The sequence below is a fragment of the Saccoglossus kowalevskii genome, chromosome 12 (genome assembly GCF_978046115.1).
Source record: "Saccoglossus kowalevskii chromosome 12, keSacKowa6.1, whole genome shotgun sequence".
Taxonomy (NCBI): domain Eukaryota; kingdom Metazoa; phylum Hemichordata; class Enteropneusta; family Harrimaniidae; genus Saccoglossus; species Saccoglossus kowalevskii.
Genome location: NC_140652.1, coordinates 22141441 through 22163871, shown reverse-complemented (window position 1 = coordinate 22163871; position 22431 = coordinate 22141441). Strand labels below are relative to the sequence as shown.

Here is a 22431-nt window from a genome sequence, read left to right as displayed (position 1 = left end):
ATGGCAGATAGGACGCAGGTAACTAGTAATCGCCATATTGTTCCATTTGGGCCGGTTTTCCGGCCGGAAGGAACGCGACTGGGTGACGTAATTTGAAAACATTCCAAGTTCCGTTTTGCGTAAACGTGTCTGTAATGCTACAATAAAGCCATGCTCATACATACTGCCTGCTTAGATTTACAGATTTGATATGTTCTGTGCAAATTTATAACAAAAGAAACAATTCTTTTTATTCGCCCAACTTTCGAAAGCAAAAGGAAACCCTTGAACGGCCACGAGCGTAAGCGCTGACGTCAGGTAACTAAGGGAAATGGAACAAGCAACGAGAAAGTGATGTACCAATCAGAATGCCGGATTCGTTACTAGTTACCAGGGCTAGTTACCGGCCTCTTGTGGCTTGGTACGCCATGACACTTGAGGCGGAAACCAGCCAATGTCTTATGTACCAGACTATGTCTTATGACGCATAACTAGCCTCTGAAGGCTACATATCCATCCGCTACCATTTTTCACAGCGTTTCTGCCGCGGAACTATATAAAAGTATTTTTCTTGTTTTGAACACATCCTCCCCCAATTTTTAGCAAGATTTAATCTTTAATGAGTTGATCAATTAAAATAACACACAACACTCATCAGAATATCTTATTTTATTAACATTAAAATGCATGTAAATTGGGTGGTCAAAGGTCTAATTTTTCTCAATATTGCATTGACACGCAGATCGCCGCAAATCAACCGAATAGCGCCACCTGTGTTGACACAAAGTGGAAATAGTTCCGACCACTTTTCCCATAGTTCCACGCGCGGTATGTGTCAGATCGGTTGGTTTGCGGCGATCTGCGTGTCAATGAATAAGGCACAAGTTGTGAAACGCGTTTTTTAGATTCCTACAAATCTGGACAAAAATACCAATTTTTCACAAAAATGCGATCCGTTGAGGTTATATTAAGCTAACCGATAACAAAATTCGGCCGAATTCGGCGTTTTTGTGTGGAAAAATTCCCTTGCATACGATCACATAATTAAAGAACATGGAACACTTTCCTTGGGGATTTGGAAACCTAAATTGTCATCTGACTGTAAGGCCGTCGCTGATTGGCTGCCGAGCTGAAAAGATGGCGGCCCATATAGTAAATATCGTATTTAGTTTATTATCACTCTTGACGGAAACTTGAAACATTCAGTTTGCGAACTGAAACATTTTCTATCGGTGCGCATGGTGCATTATATTCAGAATATCGTAACAAAACACGAGCTCTGAAAGATATTTGAAACTAGTATACGGTGACGGTAACTAAAAGTAACAGATTCCAGAGACAGATTGACTGGGCGATGAGTTTCTGGCAAACAGGCAATAGGACATCCAAATATAGAACGTGACACAGCGCTAATATTATTAATGTAAGCTTAATGACAACATCAAATATCAACAAGCTACCAATAAACGAAATTTAATTACATTTATCAATTTTTGTGTTAATATTCATTCAAGTTCCCAGTTTTATGTTCGTACTAAATTTGTTCTCACACAGCAAACGCAATGGAATAGTCCAACTACATCGCCCTTCTCCGTCTCGTGGCTACACATCAAAAGCGTACCGTGTATGGCGTTTTCATATATCGGCAATTGCCTACCAGGTGCGGGATTTTGGTGTACGCAAATATCTTTCACCCGTTGCATTATTAAATTGAGAAGAATTATAAAACTAATGTGTCATATGTACACCCTTTTTTCTGAATTTGACCAGCAACGATTTTCTTCTCCATGTTTTCCATGCGAATACAAAGCGTGATGACTTTGAAGGGTTGTGGTCGTCGCGCAGCGCGTGTTGGAATTTCATGTAAAATAAACAATGTATTTTACACGCGTTGTATACGTCGCTATGAGTCCCATATCGAACAGGACGCGGCACGACGACTGCCGCCCTTTAATATTTGTTTGAATAATTTTGTCTTCTATTACACGTAAGCATTTACTAACTCTATATTGTGCTTGTGACCGTTAGTCACATGACCTCCTTAATTATGCACACATCTAATACTCAAAGATGTGTCATATTAACTGATCACATGGTCTCATGTATGCTCACAAACCTGTTACAGTTTCACTCTCACTACTAACTAGACATTGCGCTCATGAATATATTTCAATAAACTGAGCTCTTCATATAAAGAGCCTCATTTATATCCAATTCTATACATATAATATATGCACAACTATGTGACCTAATTAATTATGTGCATATCAAATTTTGAGAGATGTATTCCAGATGCAAATTACCTCAAAATGGATATTGTTCACTTATCGAGTTATGGGCAAAGTATTAGCTGGTCATGTGGTCTATTAAATATGTGCATAATTATTTCCCATAGATATATTTCAGATATTCATTCACTAATGAATGGACATTCTTTGCTTTGATTATGTCTTGGATAAAGTGTTAACATATTGTATGACCTCACTGATGTTGTGAATAAATAAATCCCAGAAATCTATTATAGATGCACATTTAGTCCAAACTGGCTATTGTGCATATGCACAACAAGATTTTGATAAACTATTAGGTGGTCATGTGACCTCATTATTTATATACATATCTAATTAGCAGACATATATTACACGTGGATAATACTGGATAAACTTATAGCTGGTCGTGTGATCTAATTAATTATCTGCGTATCTAGAAATACATTAAACATTAATTTGTATTTACTTTTCACTGTATCTTATGCATGGATGAAGAAATTTGATAAAATATTACTTGTTATGTTATCACATTAATTATGCACAGTGTTAGGTAGTGATGATATCGCTAATTATGTTCATATCTAATTATCAGAAATCTATTTTTTTAAAGTTTAATATTTGGTATTAACGTGTATTTAATTTTGTTAACAAGAGGGATTTCATGAGTAACTTTTAACATAATCACGGACACATAGTTCAGAATCTTTTTAGCTGCAAACCAATCTTTCTTGCTTGCTGTCATATTATATACATCCGGGCGTTTTTTGAATACCCATATTTAGAATTTGTGTATGGAATTCTACAGGTACACAAAATAAAAATATGAGATTATTTTGTTTAGTTATAAACTAGTCGCGCACACTACCAGACAGATGTGGAAAGGGCACACTTTGGAATTCATATTTACATGTAAGTTGTCCATTTCATATGTTCTCAGTTCTCAGCAGATTTTTGTAAATGGCTTAGAAAATAGTGATTGGTTAAACAATATAAAAAACGTCTGTCACTACAGTCTGTAATATTATGTTACCATGTACAGTTGCGTGAGATATGACACATGCAAGTTATATAATGTATTCAAGGCAAAACTATAACAAACATCAAACTAACTGTTGATATTAGACGATGGTTACATGGAAACAAATGATTATGTGATGAAAGTGGAGGGATGGGTAAAAAAAGATAATATTTTTTAAATTAAAATTTCACTGAAGTTATTTTAACTCCCTGTTATCTATCCGTGAACCATAAGCACATCTTAAAGTATTGGTTAAGCGCTTTTGTTTACTTAGGTTTGCATATTAATGTCTCTGTAGTTTCAGCAACATTCCGCGAACTCGTTTAACTATATGCTGGCTTAATCGGAATCACTTCTAAAGGCTTGTGATCCAGAAGTATGCTTTGAACGACTGTTCTAGTCATTTAGAAATGAAACCACAATGTAATAATTTAGTGTACAGATTATGATGATATTGCATTGCAGAAAATCGACATGTGAGCTGCATACTCTCGTGCAAGTTACTCAAATCTGAACAACACTCACTATGTAAATCCACCCAAATGTTTCTAGTATGTAATATTATTTTTCAACTGAAGAATTAAGACAGATCTAAAATACCCGTTGTACTGCATAATAAATTATAGACACAATGATATGGTACTACCTAGTGACGTCCTAAGAGGCTTATTCTACAATTGTATTCAGACAAACCTTCGATGTGTTACCGGTTGCATGAAATCGTGTATTGTCGGGGATCAGATCCTCGAGTAAAATTGGATAAATTACAAATTTGGCTTATGTTTCACAATCAGGTAGAAATCAATAAATTGAACATTGTCACCAGAATAGTCCATTCCAACATTATTCACCTCAGTTATTTTTAGCGAAGAATTAATCACACTAGAAAGTACACTGAATCCATTTTGAACGCCCACTTACATATTTTAATGAAATAACTGTCGCCATTTCATCTCACAGTCCTGGTAAGCCATAATTGGTATCGGACCCATACGAACATTAGGTAAGTGTACCATAGGAAAAACGCCATACTCGTGGTGCTTTGAGTGTTTGAGTTCCATCTGAACAAACAGGATATATAAATATTACACATGATGAATATATGTACTTCATTTAACTAAGGTCGAAATAGCTCACATTCCCGTCAATGTTATTACTGCCATGTTGTCGAATATAATACGATTGGATATTTTGTTAGGATTATAGAATACACCATAAGAAAAAATAACATTTCAAGGAAACATTTGGATTTCTATTTATCTACAGCGGACCAGTTCAATCATGGCCGGGTGTTCTGATCTGCCAGATAAGCTTCTGCGCCGGAAGACTGTTGATGCCAATCTGATGGGAACTCGCTTGAAAAGATGCCTTTCTACCTTGGATCTGACATTACTGGGCATTGGCGGAATGATCGGCGCGGGTGTATATGTCCTCACTGGAACAGTTGCCAAGAACATCGCCGGACCAGCTGTAGTTGTTTCCTTCTTAATCGCGGGGGCCGCGTCTTTCCTAGCTGCACTCAATTTTGCGGAATTAGGCACCAAAGTTCCCAAGGCAGGGTCGGCATACATTTACACGTACGTGACTTTGGGTGAATTTATTGCGTTCATGATCGGATGGAACATGACGTTGGATTACCTTGCTGGCGGTGCTGCAATTGCGCGAGCTTGGAGTGGATATTTTGACCAACTAATTGGATTCAGAATTCGGAACTTTACTATTGAGTATATAGCAGTTAAAACTTTGGAGTTTCCCCTGGCAGAGTTTCCTGATTTGTTTGCTTTATTGTTGATCATATTGATAACCGTATGTGTGTCACTGGGTGCTGCAGTTTCTTCAAAATTCAATTCCTTGTTTGCATCTCTAAATCTTTGTGTCTTACTGTTTGTTATATGCGTTGGTCTTTACTTCGCGGATATTAGTAATTGGAAGGATTATGGCGGTTTTGCTCCTGGTGGATTTTCTGGCATTTTTAGGGGAGCTGCAGTGTGTTTTTTTGCGTACGTGGGTTTTGACGTGATTGCATCGTCTGCAGAGGAAATTGAGAACCCAGGTCTTAGCATACCTGTGGCGACAGTGGTGTCTCTAGTAGTCACGTTGGTGGCTAACGTAGGTATGTCTGTAACACTGACATTAATGATACCATACACTGCTATAGAACCGGAAGCCGCATTTCCGGATGCGTTCTTTCAAAATGGTCTTCCCTGGGCGCAATATATCGTAGGTGTTGGTGCACTTTTTGGAATGACCACTACATTGCTTGGAACAATGTTCACACTTCCTCGTATTTTATTCGCAATGGCTAGCGATGGTTTACTTTTTGACGTATTCGCTAAAATTCATCCAAATACCAAAGTTCCAGTAGTAGGGACAATAGTTTCTGGAGCATTGGCAGGTTTTCTCGCAGTGTTGTTTTCCTTAGAAGCTTTGGTGGAATTTCTATCTATTGGCACTCTTACATCTTACACCATGGTTGCAATTAACCTTCTCATACTGCGGTACCGACCGCGAAGTGAGACACAAGAAAACCAAATTAATTGCGATGAAGGTAGTGATGAATCAGATGAAAACGTGCCTCTATGCGCAAAAGAAGAACAGCTTCACAAATCGTCAGATATTGGTAGCTTGAAAACGCACTTCCGGTTCCTGCATTTCTTAACAAAGTTTAAACCTGGAAGTGTTCCTGCGTTTAACATAGTAATAATGACGTTGTTCATGTTCGCCCTGGCCGCAGTTATCACATATGGCGCAGGTTCATTAAAGAGCGTAGAGGCATGGGCCATTATATGCACAGTTGTGTTTGGATTGGTTGTGCTCTTATCATTCAGTGGTATATGCATACATAACCACGACAACGATATACCCACTTTTAAGGTAAGACAAATATCAAATTGTCAACTCTTTTTTCGTGTGTGCAAATATTGTACCTACAGTTTAAAAAAAAAACATTGGCCCTGGGCGTAGTACAGTTAGCAATTAGTTAGTGAAAGATTGGTATTTTTGTCCTGATTTGTGGGTATCTGAAAAACGCGTTTCACAACTTGTCTCTTATTTGATTTATGCTGCATTCAAGATGGCGGCCCCATATAGTAAATATCGTATTTATTTTATTATCACGTGTGGGCCAGCTGACTGTGATTAGCACCAAGGAGACTATGGGTTCGATCCCATCTGACTGTTTCACTCAGCAGTAGAAACTAGAGTACATAGAGTTCACAAACCGAAAAGGGTAGATTCCATTTTCTTTACATTTTCACTTGTTGGTATAACTGAAAAAATGAAACGGTTCTGTTGGAAACAGACAATATATTAGTGTTTATATAATTAACGTTCGTACCAGTACATAGTTGAAATGGTATTTTCTATATAAACCGCGACCTTATTGATAAAATGCTCCTGTGACGTCACAATGAGGTATACGTGTAACCTAAGCAATTTCGTTCAATTTAACAACTGCTTGATCGTGATGATGTTCTTCATTAAATTTACAATATCTAAAAAACACAGTATGGACGACTATAGATCGAAACATTATGAATTTTGTTAAAGAAGTCCACTATGCTAGGGGGACTGATAAACATGCTGTTAAATGTATTTATGTATGTAAGTCTATCATTTCAAATCATGTGATATGCCAAATCGTGATAAATCAGACCACTGTTAACAGAGTAATGTGTTCGATAGTTATTACAATTCATACCAGGAACTATTTTCATGTTTTCAGAAAGAATGCAAACTATCATTTGACAAAAATTACTTAACTAGATTAGAGTGTATGCAATATCACAGTTTATTAAGCAACCCATTGAATTTTGCATATGATATTAAACAAACAACTATACGGCAACATATTTGTTGTTGTTATGGAAACACATAGCGACAACTATCGAATAAATTCGACTAAACTTTATTTACTGGTTTTACAACCAGTAACCACAGTATATAACCATAGGACGCAAAGCTGTTGGTCTATCATACGTTACAAGCTTTTATTGAGATACAATACAAATGAAACGATAACTTGATCAGATTTTACATTTTTTTGGGTTTGTAAGGTACCAATGGTTCCATATTTACCAGTTCTCAGTATTTTCATCAACGTATATCTGACGGTACAGCTTTCTTACGTCACGTGGACACGATTTGGTGTATGGATTGCATTGGGTAAGAATTACCATTATGTATGTACACAACTACACCAATTACATCGGTTTTATTTGTCATCATATTCAAAATGAATACATTGACCTCACAGCAATATTAGAAAGCCGGGGAGGTCTGCTCTGAGCGCAGCAACTAACAAAATTGTAGACGGACTTTCGTGAAATTGTTAAGTGTGGATTACACTTGAGATAAGATTCAATCGATCATATTTTAGAGCAATTTAAATTCGGTTGCCATGGAAACATGAATCGTGAAAGGATTTTTCACCATTGCCAGACAGGACCATTGTAATGCAATACAAAATAACGCAAAACGAAAGCTATGTCGGCAAGTCAGCACATTTATGGCTCCTGTGATTACTAGACTAAGTGTAACAGAAATGATACATTGACGGATAATTAAAGCGGGGGAGACGTCACCTGCGCATGCGTCAGATGGCCATAGCGTGTAATTGTTTACAAACAAGCGTCTACCCATGAGCCTTTGCGTTTTTAGCGAGTGTTGTTATCATCGCTTGGGACTCACGTGCGTGCGCAGGTGACGACCCTCCCGCTTTAAGACCTGGCGTTGGCAGTGAAACATTTTTTTACAGGATTGACATTGGTAATACTGATGCATTACGTCATTTTATTCATTTTGATTTTTCAGGCATGATTGTGTACTTTTCATACAGTATACGACACAGCAAAGAAGCTCACAAGTACGAAGAAGACGATTCAATAAAACCAATAATGCAAAACCAAAATGGAAGTGATGATGGTATTTTAAAAAGTGAAACTGATAGTTTTTTGGACAAAGACGAGGGCGATTGAAGGAGAAAAATGAGACATCATTAGAGTTAATACTCATCCAGAATTATTTTTTTGACATCAACAATCGTGTGATCGGATTGGATGTAGTATCAAGGGTTACAGAACCTGTCAATTTAATGACGTAATTTATTGTCTGGATGGAAGGGTGTGATACTAGAATTATGCGGGTTACTGAAACCAACAGAGATTCACTTGAATAAATCTGGTGACATAATTTGTGAATCTGCTTCTGCATATTTAATTAGCATATTCTATATTACTGTTCAAGCAATCGCCAATGCCGACGTAATATACTTCTGTTCAATTTGAACTACTATAACACTAGGGACGGATTATTCCATTGATGTCAACATGACGCTTATCCTCGGGGGCGGAGCTACGTCACCAGACGTTCCAAGTTGCTAAGACCATGGAACTATAGTTCCATGCTAAGACGCACACCACTGTACATGCATTTCTATGGGCTCTGTGCGCGCTGCTGTGGAACGCCGGTCGAGCCGGTGAAAATTCGAGAACACAACACAAACTCAACTTTGAAGTAATCCTGAACAACCAAATTTATATATGTTACACACGTAAGGCTAATCTTATTACACTGTTCAGAGGAGACTCATCAATCATCCCAAAGTACCGTTTTCTGCGAGTTTTGGGCCTTTGCTTTCACCGCCGCGGGTTGCCAGGCGGTGAAAATGCCCGGATGTCCGCCCCCGAGGATGAGTAAGAGCAATACTGCTCAAACCGACAACTATGTTTGGTAATGTAGTCGCTCGTCATCTAGAATATAGTGAAATCACTGAAAAACATTTTGCAGTGATGGACAACTACAGCTCAAAACGATTTCCACTCTGCGATCAGTCTTTGTGTCAGCCATATCTCATAGTAACGGTCGCCCAAAGAGGGCGCTATTTGTAGTTAATATTTAATATTAATAATAAAATTAAAGATGAAAGAGCTGTGTTTAATTTTTTAATATTTCTTTTCAACTGATTGGAAAAGGGGACATCAAGCTTGGCTTCCATAATACTCGCCGTTCTCAACACAATTACAGTGCTAATAATTGGATGCACTAACATTGAAAGTTTACGCCCGTTCACTACACAATCAAATAAATGAGTATATTGTTTAAGCTTATCCAAAAATCTCAACTTACGGTTCAAATGTCATGCTGGCGACTTGCTCATGTCTTTCGTCACAGGGTGTCAATTCCAAGTCCCTCGAATAAGTCTAATTTGGCAGATCTCTACTCTGTATGCCTGGCAATGATAATTCAGCGAAGTTAACTCAGTCGGACTCCTATCAATTCAAAGCCTGAACCGCATTGCAAATTGTTTGCCAAAATACCACGACGAGAATTGCACGAGATGCTCGCTCCTAAACAACTGGTAGAAAACTGCCTGACTTCACACCGAAAATTTTCAAGGTGTTTTGCATCACAATGCGAACCCGATTACCAGTCATTCCAACCTGCACTTGCAAAATTCCATAAACCCACCGGTAAACGTGGTTCACTGACATCTCGTTAAATTACGTAACATTTATATACTCAGCTAAACTAACCAACACCAGCAAATCATATGAGGAAATAAGTTTATACCAAAAGTTATAATAATAATCGTAAATCGCAGACTGAAATAAATCACCCATCGAAATAGCGACATAAATGTGTCACATGAAAACGATAAATTGAACAACCACGTGATCCCTCAGCAACCCAACAAGTTACCAATGTAGTTCAATTGTTCGCTTGAACCAGAACAATTTTCTGGTTTCGCTGTGCACTATCAACATCCCAGAATTTCACAGTCTTCGCAAAAACTGTCCTCAATGTGCCACTTCTTACATGCCTCCTGCTAAATCACCTTCGTGGTTTCAAAACACTTATAGTATTATGCCTTGTAGTATTATTGTATTAGCATGTAAACAGAAATATAGAATACAATAAAACCGTGGTAAACGGCGGCCAAACGAGTTCCAAATAGTGTACACGTGATTTGGGACTTAATATTTCTAACATGTTTTACCAATTTTTCATATTCAGTTAAAATTTGTTTTAAATTTGTTAAAAATTAAAAAGTTAAAATTTGTTCTACTACAAATTCGACATTCAATTATTTTATATTTGCCAGAGTTGAGTTTAACTGATGGCGGCCAGGTTTATAATAAACCATAATCGCTTAATAACCTCATTGTTGAGGTTTAGTTCAATTTTTAAATTAATGATAGCAGATGAAATTGGAAATTGTAATGCAATTGTAAATGACGGTCAAACTTGTACAGAACAACGTTAAAGCGGGAGGGTCTTCACCTGCGCACGCGTGGGAATTGAGTCCCAAGCGACGATAACACACACTAAAAACGCAAAGGCTCATGGGTAAACGCTTATTTGTAAACAATGACACGCTATGGCCATCTTACGCATGTGTAGGTGCGACTCCCCCGCCTTAACGTTATTACGTTAACTTTGATTCAAATATGTGAACTTTCTCGGTTTGTGATTATGGCACATTTCTATATTCTAAAAATACTTTTATTAGGGCGCCATCATGCGCTTCCCAGAGTCTTGCTGTGCTACGCGAATCCTCTGTTGGACAACGTATCAGCTGGATATGTGAATAGCTCCCTCTACCGACAACTACATACATTTCATTGATCAAATTGATGTACAGCTTGATCTTTCTTGCTTCGTAAATTGTGTTATCACTTCTTGGGTGGATGTTATTAATGAATCGATTGTGTCATCATTTCTTGGGTGGATGTCATTAATGAATCGATTGTGTCATCACTTCTTGGGTGGATGTCATTAATGAATCGATTGTGTCATCACTTCTTGGGTGGATGTCATTAATGAATCGATTGTGTCATCACTTCTTGGGTGGATGTCATTAATGAATCGATTGTGTCATCACTTCTTGGGTGGATGTCATTAATGAATCGATTGTATCTTGTATGAGTTACGTCGATGGATCAAATCGTGTTATTTCACCGTTATTGTAATTTAGTAAAGTACACCACAGTTCCTCAACACGGTGTTGATGGACTGTGTTTACGCACGTACGCACAAGATATTGCCAATGTAATGCTTTGTGCAAATAATATAAACATAGAATGACACGCAATTATATTTATTGTAATAAACCAGCCAATTCATACATATTCATACATAGAAATGTAATTTCGTTAATCGATTTTAAATTATACTTTTTTATTTAAAATAAATTTTTACGAATATGAATTTTATTGTTTTACTTTTTTACTTGAATATCACAATAGTACAATTTATGCAATATGAATATGGCACACATTTCATGATAAATTCAAAACATATTAAAAGTATGTAATTAACATATCGTAATTAAGTGTCTGTGTAGATTTGAGAAACAAATACACTGTAACCTCGTTCTAATGAACGCGATAACACATGCTGCTCAGTTTATGTCTCTCGTAACAATCAATAGAAAACATTCAAAAACACAACACTATAAATTACGCCAAGCCAATGGAAAATTTACAGTTAACCTTGAATCTGTGGAAGCAAAGAAACTTAACTTTAATTGGTAGAATACAGATTGTGAAGAGCTTTGCTATATCAAAGTTTGTGTATCTTATGTGAATGGTCTCTGTACCAAAGAAAGTTTTACTTGAGGTAAATAGAAAGTGTTTCAATTTTAATCGGCAAGGTCATGACCGGGTGGCCCGCAATGTTTTGATTGCAGACATAGGAGAAGGTGGTTTGAAAGCCCCTGGTATCTTTACAATGTATGGTACATTTCGTATAATGTGGTTGAAAAGGTACTTTGACCCTTCAGTGACCCATGCATGGAAAAAATTATTCTTAAAAACGTTAAAGCCTGTTGGAGGCAACTTAATATTTAGTTGTAACTACGGACTTGAATATTTGAAAATCAACCTGTCCGAATTTTATCGTGAAGCCTTGGTAACTTGGTCTACTCTTCAAAATTTAGATATTAAAAATCAAATATCACATCATATAATTTGGAACAACAAGGATATCCTAATTGATAACAAATCTGTGTTTTTCCCTACAATTGCCAATAAGGGTATCAGTTGCATTGGTGATTTATTTCCAAATAACACACCCGTTAGTATTGCTGTCTTATCTGCTAAACATACCCTAACCAGACTTGAAATATATCTTGTGAGTTGTGTTTTTAATGCAATTACAAAAAACACGAGGGAAGCTTGGTCACATGTTTCCTAACCTATCCGAAGGTTTTCGTACGATTCAGTGCCAAATATTTGTATTGATGGTAAGAATATACTGGCATCTGTGCTTAGTAAAAATTGTATAAAAAATAACTTTCTTCGTGCAAAGACTATTCATCCAAATAGTTCAAAGTATTTTATAAAAGATTTTAAACTCAACTTTGCTGCAATGTCTAAATATTACGTTTTACCATTTAGGACAGCAATCGACACGAAATCAAGAGAATTTCAATTTAAGTTACTACATAAAATTCTGTTTACTAATTATGATCTTTTTAAAATGAAATCATCAAAGGTTAGTAGTCCGAATTGTTCGTTCTGTCATCAGGAAACGGAAACTACTTACCATCTTTTTTATTATTGTAAATATACAAAGAAATTTTGGTTTGCCTTTAGTGATGTATTTAAAAACATCTTTGGGTCCAGATGCTCTTTCCCTCAGGCAGATAATTTTAGGCTGTACTGACTTTTCAGTGTTGGCGAATTATTTGGTACTTTTAGGGAAGCAATATATTTATAATTGTATAATAAGTAAGAGTATACCGAGTGATGTATATTTTCATAAGGTGGTAACTGAAGCATGCGAGATTGAAAAACATATAGCTATATCTAAAAACAAATTGGAATTACATTTACGGAAGTGGTCTATTATCTCTGATAGTGTGTACATTTTTTTGATTTCAATGAATTAGCAATTATCTTGTTTTGTTTTATTTCTGTTACTCTTGTTTGCTTGTCTTTGTCGTTTTGTATTATGTAAGGCCACACTGATTTAATTTTATGGATGACATCCTCTGGAGACCCCAAAACTAATGCGAAAAAAAAATCCTGCCTAAAAAAAAATCCTGCTAAAACCACAGGACTGCGAAGCTGGTATTACAAATTGAAACACAGAACACAGTGTATCAAAAAAACAAAAAGAAGTCTTTATTTGTATGAGGCACATTACTGCATTACTGTCACAGATAACCATTTCAGACAAGCTCTAGTACATGTAGTCATGATGAAGTATCTTCAGTCAGAAACACTGCATTCAAGGTACAGCATGAACACCATATTCAGTACAAGTCAAGGCGGAATGTACATATCACTACTTTATGACAATAACTAACAAAACATCGCAATGATACAGAAATGTCCTTGCTTTCTCCTCTCTCCACAGTTGGGGTTAGCTTTAACTGTGTTGTCAGGTAAAATGAAGCCCTACATGTTAACCCTGCAAGTATGTCTAGTGTCTCATGTCTAGGGATCTCAACCTCAAGTATAAAAAAAAGATCTCTTGCACTCCTCTACACCCCACACATCGATCTCTTCAACAACAGGTCTTTTCTTCCTTCTCAGCTATCACACCCCTAGGCCACCATACACCTCCACTTCTCTCCCATTTCTCTCATAGTTGCATCGCTGGACAGCCACTCTGGACAATATGTTGTCTGGGCGAAACTCGCTTACCGCTACCAATCTCTCGTATAGCTGTGTTAACGTCACATCTCCCTGGCCGACGTCAATTGCGTACCAGTCTACAACAATCCCTCAGTTTTTCCTCTAAACTTTTATGCTCACGTATTTTGGTGGCGTGGTCGCCATGTTGGAATTACCGGCAACACAAATCGCATGCGCAGAAGATCATTTACGACAAAATTGACACGTTTTGAGGTGGTTCAAAACGAGTTTTACGACAAGCCAGTGTTTTGCGATAATATAAGTCGGCAAGTTCCGGACAGAAAACCGACCTGTGGAGACTCGTTGTCGAAGTTTTTTTTTTTTTTTTTTATTTGAGAACAGGCGAAAACTAATGCGCGCGTGGATGTCATCCATAAAATTAAATCGGTATGGCCTAATTAATGTTTACTGTAATTATATGTAATTAAATGAAATAAAATTATGTAAAGAAGAAAAAAAAAAAAAAAAAACACTATAAGCCAGAAACATATTCCAAAAACTGTAAGCAGTGTACATAATTTCCCCCATCAGGATATCAAATCAGATTTTGTTTCGCACGTCAGATTTTTATTTCTTTAATTACCGATATTGAAAAATCAATGCGTTTTTTGAAATGGATCGTTCTTTCCTACATATTACATTTCATAATTTATCACGAGCAGCTTCGCAATGATTGGCTTTTGCGATGATTTTGCTTTTATTTTTTTTTAAATGAATTTCATCTCAATTTGCTTCAACTTGTATTTTTAAAATACATTTCATTTTGACTCTGTTTTTACTTTTTTTTTCGAAATGAATTTTATTTTGAATTTGCTTTTAATATTATTTTCGAAATGAATTTCATTTTACTTTGCTTTTATTTTATTTTAATCTTCAAAATGTATTTAATTTTTAAATTGATTTCATTTTAACTTAATTTAATTTCGTTTTAATTTAATTTCAATCTCATTTTGTATATATATTTACCTCCCGCGCGGGCCTGCTTTAGAAGGTGAAAAACACCGCCCTTTCCCGCTAAATTTGGAACGCACATGGGGGTAGTAACGGCATAACCGCCCGGGGCCACAAATGCTAACTGTATGGGAAAGGCGTCATTGTACACTGTTTGGGAGCCATTTGCAAGACGCGGCTACGCTCTCCTTTTAATTTGAGGAGGGGTACGCGGGAGTATCAAAATCTTCGTGCCATTATCAAGCATTATAAAGCCGGTTTGAATCCTTCTAACTTTACAAACAAGTGGAAGAGTTTTGTGCTTTGGATTTGAACTTACGATCGTTCCTAACGCCCCTCCACACATTCACATAGCATTTTCTATATGCTTATGTGCGGCTTAGTTTTTGCCATACTTTCACCCTTAGTCATAGAACACAGACATAACAAAGTATCTTTGCTGGTCAAGGGAGCCATCACTTACTTACGTTTCTTACTTTCATCTGTGTTCTACTACGATGGAAGCAGAACGACTGTGGTCAGTCGTAGGCTTGGTATTTCACCATCCATTCGATTGCCCTTTGAGAGGTACGGATGTCACCCTATAGGTTGACACCTGGGGTTGAGCTGAACGATTTGGTGACTTTGGGGCTCAAAGATTGTTACCCACAAGAATAGGTTCACCCATTGAGTCAGTTGATGTTAAGTCCGGTCCTATATAGCCATGCGTACAATGCTATGTGTACGGGGACGCGTTCGGTTGATAGATGTCCCCCACCACAGCACTGTGTACTTCCATGGACAAAATCCGGGACTTTGAAAAATATAACGTTTTAATGAAATAGCATGCCCAGGTACCAAAAACGATGACCGATTAACACATATATCCAGCACTCCCAGTTCGGAATCCAATTGTGAATGAAATAAAAATGGCGGCGTTTGATTCCTCGGTACCTACGTGTTTACAATGTTTCCGTCTTTACTAGTCTTTTTTTTATAAGACATTTCAGTTTCAGATAATTAATGGTTGTTACGGACAACTATATCGTCATTTCAGTCGATTTCGCCTGGGAAACTACTTATTTTTAACTTGCGCTCCAACTCCGGTGCGCTTCCGGACTTTGTCTGTGGAGGTACGCAGAGCTGTGGTGGGGGACATATATCAACCGAACGCGTCCCCGTACCTCGGGGGAAGTTGATACATAGCTGGGTGGGGAGGTGCCCCTCAGTGCTCAAAAGTGTGACCATTTTTATACCTGGATAGTGGCAAAATCTATACCCATATTTATACTAAAGTATCATTTCTGTCATCACTGTTTATTCCAAACTATAAAACGGTTACCGTATTTGCTCTATTATAAGAGCATCTCCAATATAATCACATGTAAGCCAACAGTTGCATTGTATATTGATTTATTTATTATTGATTGCCGGGTAGATGTATATGTGGATCTGAGGTGGAGATATTCGCTCATACATGGACCCATAAGTATACCAAATCGAAGAAAATATTACCGATATTTATGCCTATCTTGACCAGAAATAAAACCGATACTTATACCTAAAATCGAAAAAACGAGACCCATTTCAGGGGCACGTCCCCATTAGGCAAGTTATATGTATTGCCCCCCGGGCCCCGTACACACAGCACTGTACGCAGGGTTAGTCCGGTCCCTGCTTGTTTTCACATGTGTTGATGATCACATGACAGGTGGTGTACCCAAAATGGCGTCTTTTCATGCGAATAGCTGTTTTCCCCAGCCAGGCAGAGAAGGACATGTTAAAACAACTTTACTTCACACTTGCACTACTGTAATCAATAGGGTTTGTAATCAACAAGAGGTAATCCCAGGTAGAGATAACCCAACGTCCGATTAACCTAGAAATATCGATAGATTTGCAGTTATAGCGATCTTCGCATCCCTTGGACTCATGGTGAAGGTATTGTGAGAATAACAGCACTCGTAATGTTTTATTGTGCCCAGAGATCTTTATTCTTCTGTATAGACTTAGTGCCCACTCCATATAAGAGAGTGCCTCGAAACAGAGGCCAGGTTGTCTAAAATAGATACATAGAATCCTCATCACACCTCCCAACGTAGCGCGTCACGTCTTCTATAATAATCTAACGTCTTGAAAGCTAATATTAATATTGATTTTACTGACTTGGTTCGAGAAAGACTTAACTAGATCTAAAGAAGTGCATACTAAGTACAATCAAATACTACTACTATTCCTATTTGGCTAATTTTTATTGAAGTAACCAGCAACTACATTTTAATACAATTAATTTTACGATATAATACCTTTAACTACATTAACCTTTACCATAACCGTCAAGATTTAATCCTTAACCCCTCACATGAAATTAATCCTTTAACTGTCATGTAATGTAATCTTAATACTTCTGAAGAACTTGAGTAGTTGATGATGGCCTAAAACAAATATATTGTTTCCAGGATAACATCTCAGTCACACCTGTAATAAGAACAAAAATAAGAATTATCAATGTGGAAAAAAAACAATAGCCCTCTTTTTGTCTGTGTTTAATTTTGTTCATGGAAAAGTTGTGTATCTTGCAATCCACAAATGTAACAATATGGGGAAGGCGTCAGAAAAACTATTGATATTTAATACACTATATAATTACAGGTAACTTACTTTTTGCTCTTTATTTTCCAGCTGTCCCCAAAATCAGCAACGTCAACGTGATTTAAAACACTACCATCTGGTTTTTGAAAGTCATTAAGCGGGTCTCCATCAGCATTACCCATCAGGCCACAGAGTTTACCATGGTAATCGGAACCAGTGAACGATGCGCTCAATATATGCTTTCTCAGAGTCCAGTCCAGAGTAAATGTCGTATCTTTTAAAGAGAAGTGCAGTCTGATCTTCTTTTCTTCTTCCTCAATATGTATCGCTTTTGCTGCCGTCAACTGTCCATGAGTTCGTCCCTGTATGAAAGTACATATTGTATCAGTTTATATAAATTGCTCTGAAGCCCATCCAACGATTTGAAATTTAATATGATTTTAAACTACGGAAAAGGATCGAAAACTTACAGTAACAATATCAAGTCCATCGACAATTGCGTATTGATCTCCAACGGTAACGTTGAAAGAAACAATTCTCGTTCTGACTTGTTCAGGAGTACTATCTTCTCTAGGTTCAAATTTAGTAGTGACTTCGAAACCAGGATTCGGAGAACAGTCTTTGAACATAGTGTACCAGCATGTTCCTTGAAATGTGTATGCATGCCCATCGAATGTCGTCATGTGAGGATCTCCGTGTATATCCGCATCTGTAATATTATATACATATACGTAGATAAATACTGTGTGGTTATAAGTACTGGAATTTACATTAAAGCGGGGGAGTCATCACCTAAGCATGCGTTAGGTGGCCATAGCGTGCCATTGTTTACAAACAAGCGTCTACCCATGAGTCTTTGCGTTCTTAGCGTGTGTTGTTATCATCGCTGGGAATTCAATTCCAGCGCATGCACAGATGACAAACCTCTCGCCTTCAGTGATACATTTACCATTATTGCTGAATGAAAAGGTTTAGTTTTAGTGTAGAAAATGACCTGCGATTGTTTGGTTTCTGTTTTCATTGATCAGATGATGAGGTCAAGGGGTCAAACGTAATACAATAACACGAGAACATTAACGAATATTTCTGTAGTTCTCGCCCAAAAGGTTATGACGTTGGCGTAAAATGATACATCTCATTCGAGATGTTTTTAGATATTGACGAAATATTGGATATTTCAACTGACTTAATCCATGGAAGGTACTAACGTTAGTACCTTCCATGCTTAATCCAAGGTTGCCTGTTCTTTGTTTTGTTTTTTGACTTTTTATATTTGCTCAAATGGATTACATCGCGTCTGTCGGTAATCAGGGAGTGTCATATGTTTCTCTTACTTATGTGGTCATTGCTACGTGGAAAACAAAACCCGGTGACTAAAGAGAACGAGATTTCGGCGGCCATTGATTGATTGATCCATTAAAATTGATTGGTCTATAAAACACTACAGTTTTTTATAGTGGATGACGAAAAATGACACGCATAATTCAACGTGAAGGCTGTACTTCGCACTGAACGCTGAAACAATCAGGTGGAAACAATAAGCATGTTTGTATAATAGAAACATTTAACAAACGTACAATGTATACATTTAGCTATAGCCTCTTACTCACCGAAATGTTCACACAGTGCATCTCCCTTGGTGGTTACGCAATCATGGTCATTCCAGGTACCGTCAGCCCTGTTAAAGAGATTTATTTAAAACGTCATTTCTATAAACCACGCCCTCTAGTGACAAAGCACTTCTGTGGCGTGAAAATCACCTTAACATGTGAAAGCAATGCCATTCAAATCGACTACTGTGATTGGTTATGTAGTCGTTCGTCATTTAGAATATATAACTTTCATTGATGAATGAATACAGATCAAAACGATAACGCTGACTGGACTCCATCAGCAGTACTAGTGTCATTACCACTAAAACACAGATGGAAGAACGCTGGAAATGACCCTGTCTTTCTGCTTGGTCTATCCATGGAGCTATCATGTTCTCAGTATTTTGTTCAGTCGGTTACCCGACGTTGGCGCTTACGCACGTTGCCACCTTATAAATAGGGCAGGGTTTTTCTCCCAAAATTTGAGCGAGTATAAAATACAAAATAGCGCCAAATGCTGAAATCATCTCAAGTACAAAGTTTATGCTGGAAGACTGAATGAAAGTGGTATATATGTTTTACTTCACATAGTCACGTTGCTTTGGACCTGAATACAAACGGGTTATCTGCGTCCTACTTGCTGTTCGCATGGCACGCCGCGCTGGGACAATCGACAACAATATCCGCATATTTAACGGCTCGTTTCTCGCCCACTACGTGAACATAAAGCTTCGGCACTAGATGGCGCGATTTACAGAAATTACATCAATAATATTACACGCATTTTTGTTATTCTTGTCTCAACATTCCAAAGATTGCTAATCTCAAATTAAAAAAGTAAAACTGAATTCAGTTACCATAAATGTACACAGTCTTCGTCATCCAAATTGTTTGGCTCCCCAGGAGCCCAGTTTAAGTACGTTAGGGCAGCATCACCTCTCCAATATGTGAAAGTTCCTTCGTGAGATATATCCGTTATGCCAATCCACAAAATATCTGGTGAGAAATGAAACACAATCGCGTGTTAAACGTGTTAATTGTCGACACATTTTAACACATTCCAACGTCCCTACGTTCGTTGCATTACGTACCTTCATCGTGAAATTGTTTAGCTTCATATGTATCCTCTTTAGAGCGGATCTCTGCAAGGGAGTAACCAATGTCCTCACATGCAGTCTGTGCCTCACGCCAGTTCATGCTGCCACGTATAACTTTATATTTCGATGCTGAATATAGAAATCAATAACATTAGAAAACTAAGTAGATAAATACTAAACTAAAATAGTGATTTGAAGATCGAACATTTTTTTAGTAATCGGTAAAATTGACAGTTGCTCATGAAGTAAAAATATATAGGTTTATCTGTAATCAAATATAAATATATATATATAACATGCCAATGGGGAATTTCTGATGAAGAAAATTAGTCCATATTACCCACAATGCCTTAGTGACCTAATATATACATACCTGCTTGTTTTTTCACCAGCCTCTGTAAATAGATAGATAAACAAACACATTATGTAGTAATAGGTTGTGTTCGATCGTAACATGTTATTAGGTTACGTGTGTTCTTAGTCAGTGGCTATTCGCTTTAAAATAGAATATCTGAGAGTGAGCAAATACATCGTAAAAATATGCTGTATTCAGTTTAGGCCAGGAAAAAAATTTCTCTGTTTCTCGTTTCACGGAAATTTTAAAATGAGGCGCCGAGCTAAATGAGCTAAAATAGGGGAAATTTGCGATAAGTGCGAGTACAAGCGCATTTTGGAATGCTTTATAAGGAAAAAAAAAACCTTTGAGGCGCATAGTTCAAAATGATGCGCGCGGAAATGAGAAACAGAGATAATTTTTTTCTCGGCCTGAATTTAGCAATGATCTGAATAGTTGAAGTAATGACTTGTACCCGACACTATAATACGCATGTTTCTGATCTATAATTCAATATACTGGCTAAAGTAACCAACAACTGTGAGTACTGTTCATAGTGCAAAATCAGAGCAAGATTATTCCTTAAAATTTGTGACACAACACTGACGAAGTGCGTATACGTTTTCACAGCATGGGGTATATATCGAAAACAGTACCTCAACGACGCGTCCTTTTTTACGGGGCATGTTGACTGTTTACTAAATCTGCATAATTCATGAGTAAAAATACATTATTTCCGTGTGAAATCAGTGTATCGTCAGTTTGACCAAAATTTGCTTGTGAAATATACTCAAATTGTCAAATTTCTCCGTGGTTATTTGACGCCCCGGGATTGCAATACTGAAAGCTTAACGCGAAGTAATTACTCCATTTCACCAGAGAGATTTGATGTCAGCTACCAAATGACCTCGTTTGCCGTTGATACATTTTGAATAACTTAATTCTTTCAAAACTGATAGGTATGGTTTAAAATATCAAATGATCTCTGTATCTACTGTGCCGGGGTTTAAATAAATTGTTTTTATTACATTTTTACTACTGAATAATTACAAGTCGTGAACGAAACTAATGAGAAACCTACTGATAGTATTAATACTAATACTATGTACGGGAGGCAGCATTTATACGAATAAACGTCAAACAGCCACGAGTAAACGATATCCACAGAAAAGTCGTATGGACTCGTGATGCAATCAATGTGTCAACCTAAGAACGTGGACAAACCATTGTGCTAAATAATTGGCTAAACCTACCTCCTTTGGGGATGCTAGCGTAGCGCCTGCAACTGCAAGAATCACCAGTAACCGTAACATCATTTCTTCACAATACTTCGATTTCGGCAGAAAAATTCTATATGAATTTGCTAGTTTCGTAGGACTCATCCAACTGTTATTTTGTAACAATCTGTCGTGATTATAAAGGTATTTTTTCCGCTGATGTGTATATTTTCTTTAATCCCAACATTTGGGAGCATTGTTATTGGCCAATATCACACATACATATATTAATCCACGCATGCGCAATTACTTTTTTTGCCGCGTTGAGCAGTGATAGTATATGAGTCGCCGCTCATCACGTTAAACGTGTATATTTATCATATGTGTCTTTGGTGCTATTCACGTCAATGATAATTTAATATTCGCCGTATTGAATAGAATTAAAATGTTTCATTGCTTCTACTTTCAGTCGCTTTAAATACCTTAAAAGTTTGGCACGGCAGTAACCAAGCAAGCACATAATCTAGATTAATTTGTAGCCGATCCTCAGCCTGCTACAGTCAATTATCACCAATTCTCTCCAGCCTGGGTCAACCCATATTATAAGCAGTGAAATGAGAATGAAAAGTTTTTATTTTTTCTGAATTTTTGAGAGTTAGTACTGACATGTTTCAGGAGAAATGTATCTTTCCCACTTTCTAAAACTCTACCCACTATTAGTTATTAAGATATGGTTTGAAAAATACATAATGTACTATC

The 22431-nt window shown here is 37.2% G+C and overlaps 2 protein-coding genes across 2 annotated transcripts; one reads left to right on the top strand and one right to left on the bottom strand.

Moving 5' to 3' along the window:
- The first annotated feature begins 3099 nt into the window (after window positions 1–3099).
- LOC100377073 (cationic amino acid transporter 4-like) lies at window positions 3100–9192 on the top strand. Its single transcript, XM_006814903.3, has 5 exons — window positions 3100–3158; window positions 4228–4270; window positions 4534–6141; window positions 7323–7431; window positions 8080–9192. The coding sequence occupies exons 3-5, from the start codon at window positions 4549–4551 to the stop codon at window positions 8241–8243; spliced, it is 1866 nt and encodes a 621-aa protein (XP_006814966.2). The 5' UTR covers window positions 3100–3158; window positions 4228–4270; window positions 4534–4548; the 3' UTR covers window positions 8244–9192.
- A 7881-nt stretch (window positions 9193–17073) lies between these two features.
- LOC100376920 (von Willebrand factor-like) lies at window positions 17074–21866 on the bottom strand. The gene is made up of 8 exons (XM_002733488.3): window positions 21709–21866; window positions 20495–20516; window positions 20116–20250; window positions 19882–20020; window positions 19043–19110; window positions 17903–18141; window positions 17502–17794; window positions 17074–17318 (listed from the first exon to the last, which is right to left on the bottom strand). Exons 1-8 carry the CDS (start codon window positions 21835–21837, stop codon window positions 17309–17311), a joined length of 1035 nt encoding a protein of 344 aa, XP_002733534.2. The 5' UTR covers window positions 21838–21866; the 3' UTR covers window positions 17074–17308.
- Window positions 21867–22431: the final 565 nt, after the last annotated feature.